The 13,097-nt window shown below is 32.4% G+C and overlaps 2 protein-coding genes across 2 annotated transcripts; both read right to left on the bottom strand.

The window, feature by feature from the left end:
- Positions 1-4,933: 4,933 nt before the first annotated feature.
- LOC140822146 (abscisic acid receptor PYL9-like) lies at positions 4,934-6,804 on the bottom strand. Its single transcript, XM_073182895.1, has 3 exons — positions 6,531-6,804; positions 5,439-5,657; positions 4,934-5,360 (listed from the first exon to the last, which is right to left on the bottom strand). The coding sequence occupies exons 1-3, from the start codon at positions 6,630-6,632 to the stop codon at positions 5,151-5,153; spliced, it is 531 nt and encodes a 176-aa protein (XP_073038996.1). The 5' UTR covers positions 6,633-6,804; the 3' UTR covers positions 4,934-5,150.
- A 4,568-nt stretch (positions 6,805-11,372) lies between these two features.
- On the bottom strand, positions 11,373-12,524 carry LOC140822213 (non-specific lipid-transfer protein-like). The gene is made up of 2 exons (XM_073182957.1): positions 12,335-12,524; positions 11,373-11,671 (listed from the first exon to the last, which is right to left on the bottom strand). The coding sequence occupies exons 1-2, from the start codon at positions 12,522-12,524 to the stop codon at positions 11,373-11,375; spliced, it is 489 nt and encodes a 162-aa protein (XP_073039058.1).
- Between the last annotated feature and the right edge of the window lie 573 nt (positions 12,525-13,097).

Below are 13,097 nucleotides of genomic sequence, written 5' to 3'. Positions count from 1 at the left end.
TCTTCATAATCAATTCCAGGCCTTTGAGAAAAACCTTGTGCAACAAGTCGAGCTTTAAATCTTACTATTTCATTTTTCTCATTTCGCTTTCGAATAAAAACCCATTTGTATCCAACAGGTTTTACACCTTCAGGTGTAAGGACTATAGGTCCAAAAACATTACGTTTATTTAGCGAATCTAATTCAACCTGGATGGCATCTTTCCATTTTATCCAATCCTGCCGATTTTTACATTCACCAAAAGATTTTGGTTCATGATCTTCGTTATCATTTATGATGTCGATTGCCACATTATAAGAAAATATATCATCAATTTCATCTATATCTTTTCGGTTCCATATTTTTCCAGTATTAATGTAATTGATAGAGATTTCATGATTCTCGTCAGTTTGTGGTTCTGACAGAACATTTTCATCATCATGTGTTTCTTCAGGAACACCATTCTCTATTTTGTGATCATCATGTGTTTCTTCAGAAACATCATTCTTTATTTTGTGATCATCGTGTTTCTCTATGAATTTTCTTTTTCGAGGATTTTTATCCTTGGAACCGACTGGCCTTCCACGCTTCAGGCGTTTAATGACATCATGAGTATCTTCCATTTGTTTCTTTGGAATTTCAATTCGAGCAGGGGCATTTGCAGCATGTATATATGATTTAGTTACCCCTTTTGTGTCTGCAAATGCATCTGATATTTGATTTGCTATTCTTTGCAAGTGCACAATCTGCTGTACATCCTTTTCACATTGTTTTGTTCTTGGATCCATATGTAACAATGATGATACATACCACGTAATTTCCTTTTCGGTATGTTTCTGTTCTCCCCCTAACATTGGGAAGATTTCCTCATTAAAATGACAATCAGCAAAACGTGCTGTGAACACGTCTCCTGTCTGAGGTTCAAGATATCGAATGATTGATGGACTATCATAACCGATATAAATTCCAACCTTTCTTTGAGGTCCCATTTTCTTTCGTTGCGGTGGTGCAATAGGCACATACACCATACATCCAAAAATTCTCAGATGAGAAATGTCTGGTTCTTGACCAAATGCAAGCTGTAATGGGGAGTATTTATGATATGCACTTGGTCTGATGCGAATTAATGCAGCGGCATGTAAAATTGCATGTCCCCATATAGAAATAGGGAGTTTTGTTTTCATAATCATTGGTCTAGCAATCATTTGCAGACGTTTAATCAATGATTCAGCCAATCCATTCTGTGTATGTACATGAGCAACAGGATGCTCAACAATGATTCCCATAGACATACAATAATCATTGAAAGTCTGGGAAGTAAATTCACCAGCATTATCAAGTCTAATTTTCTTGATTGTATAATCGGGAAATTGATTCCTCAATTTTATTATTTGAGCAAGTAATCTTGCAAATGCAACATTTCGAGTTGACAATAAACATACATGTGACCATCTGCTGGAGGCATCAATCAATACCATAAAGTATCTGAATGGTCCACATGGTGGATGGATTGGTCCACAAATATCACCCTGAATACGTTCAAGAAACATTGGTGATTCAGTTTGGATTTTGCCTGGTGATGGTCTTATAATAAGTTTTCCGAGAGAACAAGCTTTACATTGAAACTTATTATTCTGAAAGATCTTCTGGTCTTTCAACGGATGACCATGTGTATTTTCTATAATTCTTCGCATCATTGTTGAACCAGGATGTCCCAATCGATCATGCCAATTGGTTAATATCGAAGAATTATCAACTACCATGTTTGATTCAATGGGACTTATATGTGTATAATGCAATCCAGTAGGGAGCATTGGTAATTTTTCAATCACATATTTCTTTCCTGATTTATATGTGATAAGACACATATATTTCTCATTCCCTTCATTCATTGTTTGAGTATCATACCCATGGGAATATATATCATTAAAACTCAACAAATTTCTTTTCGATTGTGGTGAATATAAAGCATCATTGATCAAAAATTTTGTACCATTAGGTAACAAAAATTGTGCTTTACCACATCCTTTAATCAAGTCTACAGGACCTGATATTGTATTCACCGTTGTTTTTGTTGGTTTTAGTTCCAAGAAATATCTTTTATCTCGGAGGATAGTGTGCGTTGTACCACTATCGGGTATGCAAACTTCAGCTTCGCTCATAGCATTTTCCATATTTGAACTTCAAAAAAATATGCAATGAAATAAATTACTGGCAATATATATTTAAATATAACACATATCATAATTATACAATAAAACATTATTTTATGAATACATAAAAAACAAATTATTGTACATTTATATTCTACCACTATATTGTTCATTTTCAGAAAAATCATTGAGAAAATCTGCAGCATCAAAATTGTTCATTTCTATCCCACCAACATGTTGATCATTTCCAGAGAAATCATTCATAAAATCACCAGCATCAAGATGAGTTGAATCACTCAAACGGTCACTGCGTTCAGTGAAGTTGGTCTCCTTTTCTTTCCCCTTTAATGATTCTTTATAAAGTTTACAAAGGTGCTCAGGGGCTCGACAAACTTTGGACCAATGTCCTGGAGTACCACATCTGTAACAAGAACTTTCATATCTTTTTGAGTGATTCTCATTAACACTTGTATTCTCATGATGCCTTTTCTGTGGATGGTTTGGGACGCTCTTTTGAGATGAGTTATAAAAATAACTATCTCTATTATTTTCAAAACCACGGCCTCGACCACGACCACGGCCAAATCCACGTCCACGTCCACGACCTCGACCTCGACCTCGACCAAAATCTTGTCTTTGAATTTGATTTTGGTTCCGAGGTTTAAATTCATTTTTATTTACAGCATTTACTTCGGGAAATGCTGTTGATCCAGTGGGTCGGGACTGATGATTTCTCACTAGAAGCTCGTTGTTCTTTTCCGCCACAAGAAGACAGGCGATGAGTTCAGAATATCTGGCAAATCCACGTACTCTATATTGTTGCTGTAGAGTAATATTTGATGCATGAAATGTGGAAAATGTTTTTTCAAGCATCTCAGATTCAGTAATCTCATGGCCACAAAATTTCAATTGCGAGATTATTCTATACATCGCCGAATTGTAATCACTGACTTTTTTAAAGTCTTGGAATCTTAATGTATTCCATTCATCCCGGGCGGTCGGAAGTATAACTTCTCTTATATGTTCAAATCTTTCTTTTAATCCCTTCCACAAAGCCATGGGATTTTTTTCAGTCAGATATTCACATTTCAATCCATCGTCGAGATGTCGACGTAAAAATATTATGGCTCTTGCCTTTTCTTGTGACGTGCATATGCCATTTTCTTTAATGGTCTCGCTTAGACCCAATGACTCGAGATGCATTTCTACATCTAGAGTCCATGGCATATAATTTTTCCCAGTAATGTCAAGAGCGATGAATTCGAGCTTTGTCAAGTTTGTCATGGTGGTACTAAAAATCACGATGCATTTTATTAGTTAATGAATATTGCAATACAAAGTAATGGATAAACAACAAGTACAAGTATTCGTAAAAATAAAGAAAACACACGAGGAGGATATTCTCCGATAAATACAAGACTCGTGAGTATGATAACTAAAATAATTAAAAATAATCTTGCGAAAGCCATCTTCTTTTTTCTCCGAAAATTTGATGAAGAATAATTTTTAGAGAAGAAGAGAAATTTGGGGTGATTGAATGAGTTTGAGAGATCATATTTATAGGGCAAAAACTAGCCGTTTTGTTACCGTTTATGACCGTTGGTGAATAAAAGAATAAATGTATGTATTTGTATAATTTTATGGTAATAATATGGTATATATAATATTAACATGTTTAAATAATTATATATATCATATCATAATATTATAACGACTGTCTTAATTTATTTTGTTTAAAAACTTTATAGGCTTTTATACTTGTCGTATCCCTTGCCGGGAGTGTGGGATGTCGTCTTAACATCCTCCCAGGATTTATAACAAGTTTATGAAAAATTTATTTTATTATTTCTAATAATAACATTATATTGTATATTAAATAAATACACAATAAATAAATAACAGTAAAATAAATATAATTACTTTTGTTACCTTTTTCCAGTAAAATAAATATAATTACTTTTGTTACCTTTTTCTTCTGTTTGAAGCTTGGAAAAGTATGTAGGACTTTTAGAGCTTCGTGCTGATAACGTGTTGTGAAAAAGTAAAAATTTACGGTAAAAAGTAAAAATCTCAAACTCTCAAAATTATCAAACTACACACTTTATAATATTTTTCTCTCAACTCAATTGTTATTTCATTCACAAATGAGTGCTCTATTTATAGAGTTTCATATACAAATATTCCAAAATAAATTACCTCATTACATACATCATCACACACTAATTTTCAATATTCAACACCTAATTTTCAACATTCAACATTCAACATACATATTTTAATATTATATTTTCAACAAATATTTTATTTAATTCTTATTTTTATGTAAGTTTTTTTTTAAAAATAGTATAATAAGTTGTAATGTTTGAAATAATGATAAACAAAGTTTTTTTTTTTTGTAAGAGAGTAGAAAAATCCAAAATTCAGGTTTTCTAGCTTTGAGATTTTGTATTTTGATTGTCTAATAATAACAGTTTTTCAATTTAAACAACTTTTTAAAAAGGGAATTTCAACAATATTCAAAGAAAGGTGCACTTTTGATAGGAGGACACTCCAAGCATTCAGTCATTTGTTAACTTAACTTATGGAGTACAATTATATGATAGTTACCGTAATATATCATTTCCTCAATTGACAAAAACGTACGTGAGACGCTCTTGCGGGTCGTATTTTGTAAGATAGATATCATATTTGAGTAATCCATGAAAAAATATTACTTTTTATGTTAAGAGTATTATTTTATTGTGAATATCGATAGGATTGACTCGTCTCACAGATAAAGATTCGTGAGAACGAACAAAAACTTCAAAGAAAGAAAACAACAGAATTATATTTGCCCTAGTCAACCATCCTTGAAGGCTATTATGTATATTAAAGTGTCACCACAAGATTGAAGGCTACAATTTAATTCATAAGCTACACACTCATCACACCAGACTTGATAGAAGCAAATACAGCCAATAAGACAGGCTTTACGTACAAGTGGTTTTACATGGCATTTTCGGAGCCAACTCATAATAATCACTGCTCGATGGATTGGGTACGGACTGCCATTCTTTCCGAAACATCGGCCAAAGATTTGAGGTTGCAGTTGATTAAAGCATTCACGAAGTAACACGTCTCGTCCCCGGTGTTTCCATGGGGAACATCCACCACGAATGACTCTATCACCAGTGTTCCCAGTCTCCCATCGATCATCTCCGGATGGACAGTAATTATCGACGAGTAATTCTGCAACATAAATATATCTATTAAATTATTTGAGTATTAATTTACAGAAAGATAACGTCATATTGTATTTACGGAAACCTTTAGCCTGTGGTCACCACCAACAAATTTAACTCCCAAAATATGTTCCTGGTCGTCGAGCAGCTCCAACCTCTCGGTGCTGGTCGTGGCCGGAAGCCCCGACTTCACGTTAACTTCTCTAACACTGCCAATCTCGAGATCACCTTCCAGTACTGTGCATCTGCTAACAAATGGCTTATACTCCTCTGGCTTGTCGAATCTTCTTACCAATGACCACACCTAAAAACCCCATTTTGTAAAAAATTATGAAAATATGAACAACTGGAACGGATTTAAGTGATGAATTTGAAATTCATCGATGCTCCGATCTGGGTACACACTAAAATAGCTCCAAATATATCATCTACAGTTTTAAGTTTGTAGCTAATTAAAACCAACTACAACTTTAAAGTCAAGTATATTATACTAAAATTTTAAAAAAACAATTACATTTTATAATATTTTATAAAATTTTCAATTTGATGCTTCTCGAGATTTTCAAATATTTTATAAGATTTATTGCTTTGAAATTAAGGAAGGAAATTCAAGAACAAGATTTATCGGGAAATTACACACACATATCCATAAAAAGCATATGCATCAAAAGAGTTTATATGCAAGGATTTTAACTACAAATTCAAGAACAAGATTTGGTTTATTGATTTTCAAGGGATTTCATATACACTGCACAGATTTATTGATTTTTCAATAGGTGATCTCAATTAATTGTTAATAAAAAAAGAGGGTGATTTCTAGATAATTGGATTTTAATTCGCGGGATTAATTTATTGAAAATATACGAGGTTGAGGTTGTGCTTTTTACTTCAATATAGTTCGTCCACTCGAGTCAAAGAATTTGATCGTCTCAGATCTAGAGAGCAACAAAGATCATCAAGAGAATGGAAACCAAATTAAGATTCTTGAAACCAATCAAATCTATACATACTCATGGTTCCATCGTCATAAAAAAAACTCGAGAAAAATTAATTATTAACTTCCAAAAAAATGATCTTAGAAACCAATAAATCGAGAAACCTGATGAAAAATAGAACAGACTTGTGTATTCAGAGAAGCAAAACAGGAGATCAATCACTTGAGAATTAAAGAGATTACAATGTTGAGGGGTGCTTTGATATGCTTGATGACAGAAGAAGAGCACTGGTTCTCACTCGGACGATGGTGCCTGTGGTGTCTACATGTGTACTGCTCCGCCATTTTGCTGCCCTTTTCCTTCAGTAAACTATCAAGATTTTGATCTATAAACTCATTTATGAAAAATCCCAAAATAAGAATCTCATACTTTTCACTTAAAAAGACAGGTCCGGATCGATCGGAGAGATTGCAGATTAAAGGGTACTGAGGTATTTTTATAAACAATGAGAAGGAATCAATCTTTCATGCAAGTTGCGAGTGAATTAACCTTTTTTTTGTGTTGGGTGTGAATATTTAATTCTTGCGGTGTCATTATCAAGACTCGCCGACCGACCCCTCCTGATAGACGACGTTATGTCAATTCTAGACTCCACTACTAATAAGCATTACATTTATCGACGAAACTCTCTATCCGTCTGTTTTCAGCTGGAGAAATTATATTTTCGAAATATTTATATGATATTACATACGTCAACGATTTTCGAGACTAATATATCAACCATTTCCAACATCACACATCAATACTCATATGAAAATTACAAAAATCGGAAAAAAAAAAAACAAATATATCGACTAATATCGTGAATCATCTGTTAAAAAAGATTGAAAAACGTGAAAATTACATTTTAACATTTGGGTGGATTGAATCTAGCTTGCATTATAAATCATCAACAAAAAGATTAAAGTACTAGTCAAAATTTTGAAACAAATAAAATGTTTCAAAATCACCATGACTTGTTGAGGCACTCATATGATATTCTTGATACAATATTAAAGAAGGTCAAACTTATAAATTTTAAAATGAAATATTCATAAATTATAATTTTTTTTTTATCAATTATGACAGTTTAAAATATGCATAGTTTTCTGGTAGCTCACTTACTGTTTGTATTCTTATTTGCTGTCTATATCATGGCTCTTGCAGAAGATGATTATTATCATAAAAATATTTTATATGTATGGGACCCCAAAATTGTTCCCTTTTCTGGTAATATGCAATATATAATATAATTGGAATCCCCTTATTCCCCATTGATTTTGGACACTTGTCGCTCTATATAACGAAGCTTTTGGCAAAATTAACACCAATTAAACCAACATGTGTGGCACCCTTGAAATTTAAGCACAAGAATGTATGGGAATAATATATGATTTATTGTCGGGAAGAACATCCTTTTGCATCAATTAATATATGAGGAAAAAAATTGTGAGACGGTTTAAAAGTCAATTGTGAGAGCTATATTTTATTTGAGTTACTCATGAAAAATATTATTTTTTTAAGTCAGATATGCACATAGTTGACCCGTATAACAATATACATATTCTTAAAATATTTATTTTTATAAATTGAAAAATATTGTAACAAAGGAAAACATTATCACAATGACAAAATTGAAAGAATTTAAAGAGGTAAAACTATTTTTTCAAAATGATATAAATTTATAATTTTTTTAAAAAAGAAAAATGTTCCAGATGGAATTAAATAGCTTTGGTTGCTAATTTGAGACTGATTTTTTATCCGTCGCTAATTCCATTTTTTTTTTCTTATATATAGTTTTAAAGAAAATCAAAGTTTTACATATATATCTGCAGCTACATGGAAAACATTTAAGTAAATTTAAGATATAAACACACATGGATGGAATAAACTCATCAAGCTTTTATTAATACTTTCTTATTAAGTATCATATTTTATTTTTTATATATATTTTATTCATCATCCAAACATGATCACGAGTAAAGCATGCAGCTCTGTATACGATCATCTTCAACCTAATGAACCCTGAAAAATTAATAGAAAACATTAATAGATCATTTTACTTTGTGGCATTCTAAAAAAAAAAGGATTTTTAACTTGATTTTGGTAATGATATTAATGCCAGAAATATATAGCACATTTACTTGGAACAGTCGAACTTATTGCTGATAGGAGGCAATACAAGGTGTACTCCACATTTTTTCGGAAGAAGGGTGAGGCGTTCGGGGTCGTATTTCAAGTCAGAAAGAGCTTTCTTTCCACAGTTACACAGAGCTACTCGATCTGCCCTCGTTTTAACCGTGGCTTTAATCTCTCTAACACCCTTGCAACAAAGTGGATTCAGGTCTTTGCCTTGCAGGAAACTCATGCATATCGAGAGCTCCCTATCGATCCCTTGACATGATGGAATAGAAACGACGGATCTTGAAATGATCAAGAGAAAGGATAGTAAAATAAAAATGTACTGCTTCATTTTATTTGCCTTGAGTTGTTGTATATGTGTGGAATGATGGACGTGTTAAGGATTAAATCTTGTATGTATATAAGGTGTGTGGGATTAAGTTTGTTGAGTTGTTTGTGACAGATCTTCAACAACTTTTGAAAGTGTCGTTTGCATGCAAATGTTTGTTCATCTAAGGTGAGTTGTTTTACGATAGTTGCTTCCATGATTTCCTGCTCAAAATGACTACAAATTATGGATGACAAAAATATTGAATTTTCGGTGTATTGAGATTATCGTACCGTAAAAAAATTGAATTTTCTGTATGGTATGGTAACGATTCCGAATTTTTCGGTACAGTAAAAGTATGAAATTTGAAAATTTCGATATATACCATAATATCGAAACAATAAATTTATAAAATTTTAAAAATATATGATTTTTTTTGGTATAAGTATATGCTGATACCGTAGAAAAATTTTAATATATCGTAGAATTTCTAGATAATAGGTATGCTAAGTATATGTATACCGAAAATTTTAGTACACTATCGGTATAAAATTTTCTTATACCATAATTTTAGGTATGATATATGAAATACAATTTTCGACATGATACGATAGATTTTATCACCCTCTACAAACTACATATAAATAAGTAAAATCCGAGAGGAAAAAATAAATTTTTAATTTTTTAGTGAATAAAAGTTACATATTTCTTTTCATTTGCTATAAAATACTGGTTCATGATTTTGTGTTTTCCCATATTCCAATAAAACGTCAACTTGAGCTATGTATTCAATTAATTTAGAGTATATATATGTTGGGGTACAATGGGTTTCGTGCATCATACGTTAAAATATACTATCTTCACAAATAGGTCGATGAATTCACAACATTGATGGGAATTTAAAGCGTTCTGCCGAAAGTAACGAGATGTTATTACTATTACTGTAGTAATAAAAACTAAGGAATCGTCACTTTACATCTTAACCATGAATTGACATTCAATCGCTGTCATTTTATATGTATATGATTACAATTATCTTCACTCCCAATGAGCCTATGATGTAGTACTCGACTGACTGTTAGTTAGTGCGTATCATCTTATCAAAATAGAGTATTTTGTGGATCAACCAGAAGAGAGAGATATGGATAAAGGTATTTGTCTCAAATACTAAAATTCCGTCTGTTTGAAAAAGTGTGGATTTTCAAAATTAAAATCTTATGATATGTCGAGAATTCTTATGATAATCATCAACCTTGAAATTATTTTAATGCCTGAAAGTTAGATATGATGACCATTATGTAAAGATACAATTTTTTTTTTATTCAAAGATTGTACTTTATGTTCTAGATTAACATTAACTAGAATAATGAAAGTTTAATTTGTTGGGGGTATTGTTGATATTTTTTAAAAAAAATAAAAGCAGAATTAGTGTGAGATATGTAGCTCCTAAAGAACTTTGACATTTATATCAATGTGCAATTTAATTAGTATCTTGAATTGGGTGCGCATGCATGTCACGAAAATCATCAATAACATTTATAATTGGGAATGCATAAATTCCTTAATTCGATCTATTGGGAAAAGTGCATCTCTGAATTTGTGTAGAAAAAATAAGATGAATGGGTGACAAAAGAAAAAATAAACTTTTTTCTAATGGTCATGAATAATGGGGGAGAATGGGTGTATCATGTATGCGAATAGTTTTAAAGCAATAAATACAATAATTCAACATGAAATTTTGAGTGAAGAAATGGGACAACTAAAGAGGCAAACCATATACATTAATAAGTCTTGAAATATAATATTTCGGTATTAATTAGGAGTGACAAATAATCTATCTAACGCATGCAAATGTGTGATAATAAATACATGGCCAATTGAACAAAAAAGTGTTCATTGTATATACACTTCTACAATATATTTATTTATCAAAAAAACTTTTGTGGAACGGTCTTATGAGTCAATTTTGTGAGACATATCTTATATTTAAGTCACTCATAAAAAAATATTATTTTTGTGCCAAAATTATTATTTATTATTATAAATACAGATAGAGCTGACATATCTCTGACAATAGATTTACTATTTATTTATTTACAACGAGAAAGAGAGGAAAGCATGAAGAAGAGAATAGAGGGGGAATGAACAAGTCTCGTTTGAATGGAGGCTAATTTCCAGTCAGATTTTTAATAATAATTAACAACTTTATTCTCTGATTAACATTTGAAATAAATACAAATTTTATTTAAATTTTTATATCTTCGCTTGGCCAGATTTTTTTAGCGTAGTATATATTATATTATAGCTGCTAAAACTATAAAACTCCATATTTATTAATCAAATCAGAGCATTACAATAGCTTAGATTCAAATCCCTTTTAAAAAAGTAGTACAAATTTGCGTTTGCCATGCATTTGCAACTTTATTCCAAACATAAGCGGATCGGAGCTTCTTATATATGCATTTGGGGTCACATTTTCCATGAAATCCTGCGATAAAAAACCACGACATTAGCTCGATAATCATAGAACCAGACGCTGTATTTGGTGCCATCGTGCATGCAAGAAACACGAAATCTTGAGATTTTCTAAAGGAACTCACTTGGAACAATCATAGTGAGCATCGATTGCTGGAAATTCGAAGCCTAATCCACATTTCTTGGGAAGGTGAGCGATACGTGTAGAGATTACTGGATGGCCTAAAACTGGTATGGCCTGTTTTATACAGTTGCAGATAGTTACTCTGTCCTGTTGATTCTTTTGTTCTCCTGCTATGATCTTCACTCCGGTACAACAAGCAGGGGGTGGAATATCCGGTGTTTGCCCCTCGATATATGGGATACAAGCAGAGAGGTGACTATCGACAGTCGGGCATGGAGGCACAACAGCTGCTATACCTGTAATCATCAGAAAGAAAACTGCCAGATTTTCAAGAAATCGTGCCATTGATTACCAAGGAATTTTGAGCAAACGGCAGGTTGGAAAAACTTCGGCTTGAGTGGTTCTTTTACATCCTGGAGAGCTACATATATGATGCGTGGTCATCAGTTTCCTTGTTTTTTTGAAATGCTTCAAGTTGTTGCAATGCAAATGTTGTGAACCTTTGCTGGTTTCGGACGAATTCACTGCTTATTAATTTTTTTTTTTTTATTTTAATTTAAGGAACTGCTTAATAATTTAAAATGAAAGGACCATATCAGTTTCGAATGTTTTCATATGTATACGTACGTTGTCTCATGTATACTTTGTATGATCCAACATTTTTATACTCGATTTATGATTAATACAAGGAAACCTATAACATAACTGAAACTTAAAATCACAATAATGACATGTTCATCACCAAGAATCCACAAAAATTAATAATAATCAAAATGATGGTCATCACTCATCACCAAAACTGGAACAAGCTTTTCACTCTGACTTATATATAACAAGCTAAGAAGAGATTAACTTCAAGAGAGCCGGAAAAATTAGCATGGACTAATATTATGAGCTTGCAAATCGACCCTGCAGATGGGACATCTTCTGTTCGATCGTTCTTAACCACTTGTCTATACATTCGACATGGAAACAATGCTCACGTTCAGGCATGAACCTTAAAGTGTCGTTCAGTACATAATCTTCAAGGCATACTGGGCAAGTTACATCATTAGACCCTGGAATACACCGGTTTTCTCTGATTGTCGTCCTTTTGAAGGTTTCGATGGAGGCCTCGAGTAGTTTGGGTAGCAGAATAGCTGGACCCATGGTTGTCACTTCGGCTCATGCATACGCAACAGGATATGAAGTGTATCAGTACTGTGACGGCAAGGGCAAGTAAGAGAAAGACAATTGTCCGATCATGTGCCACACCTGCGCCTGCACTTGCCCCTGCACCTGTACCCGAAACTGCAAATTCGATAGAGAAACTTTATTCCATGCCGACGATGCTAATGCCTTTTTTAATTTTATTTTATGGGAGATGGATTATGTAACTCAATCACTAGATGAAACCTAAGGTGTTTGGGTCCGTGTGAGCAGCAGTAACCTACCCCCTGAGTCATGTGCAATTCTCTATATGGACATTGTTTGAATATGGTACTTTGACTGAGATACAGGGAATTTTCTCTTGCTGATGAATGCAGATAAAGAAAAAAGTTTGACACTTTCCCACAATTTATATATAATTTTGGATTTAGAGATTATAAAAAAGTATTGAAAAACAAAAACAGAGAGTGTTCAGAAAAACAAGATTAATGCTGATATAAACTAAAAGTTTGAGTATTTAGAAAAAATTGTTTTGAACTTATTTTTTAGTAAAATAACAACAATATGACTTAT

Source organism: Primulina eburnea, unplaced genomic scaffold (assembly GCF_022965805.1).
Source record: "Primulina eburnea isolate SZY01 unplaced genomic scaffold, ASM2296580v1 ctg739_ERROPOS11973397, whole genome shotgun sequence".
NCBI classification, from domain to species: Eukaryota; Viridiplantae; Streptophyta; class Magnoliopsida; order Lamiales; family Gesneriaceae; genus Primulina; species Primulina eburnea.
This window is presented reverse-complemented; position numbering and strand designations above follow the sequence as displayed.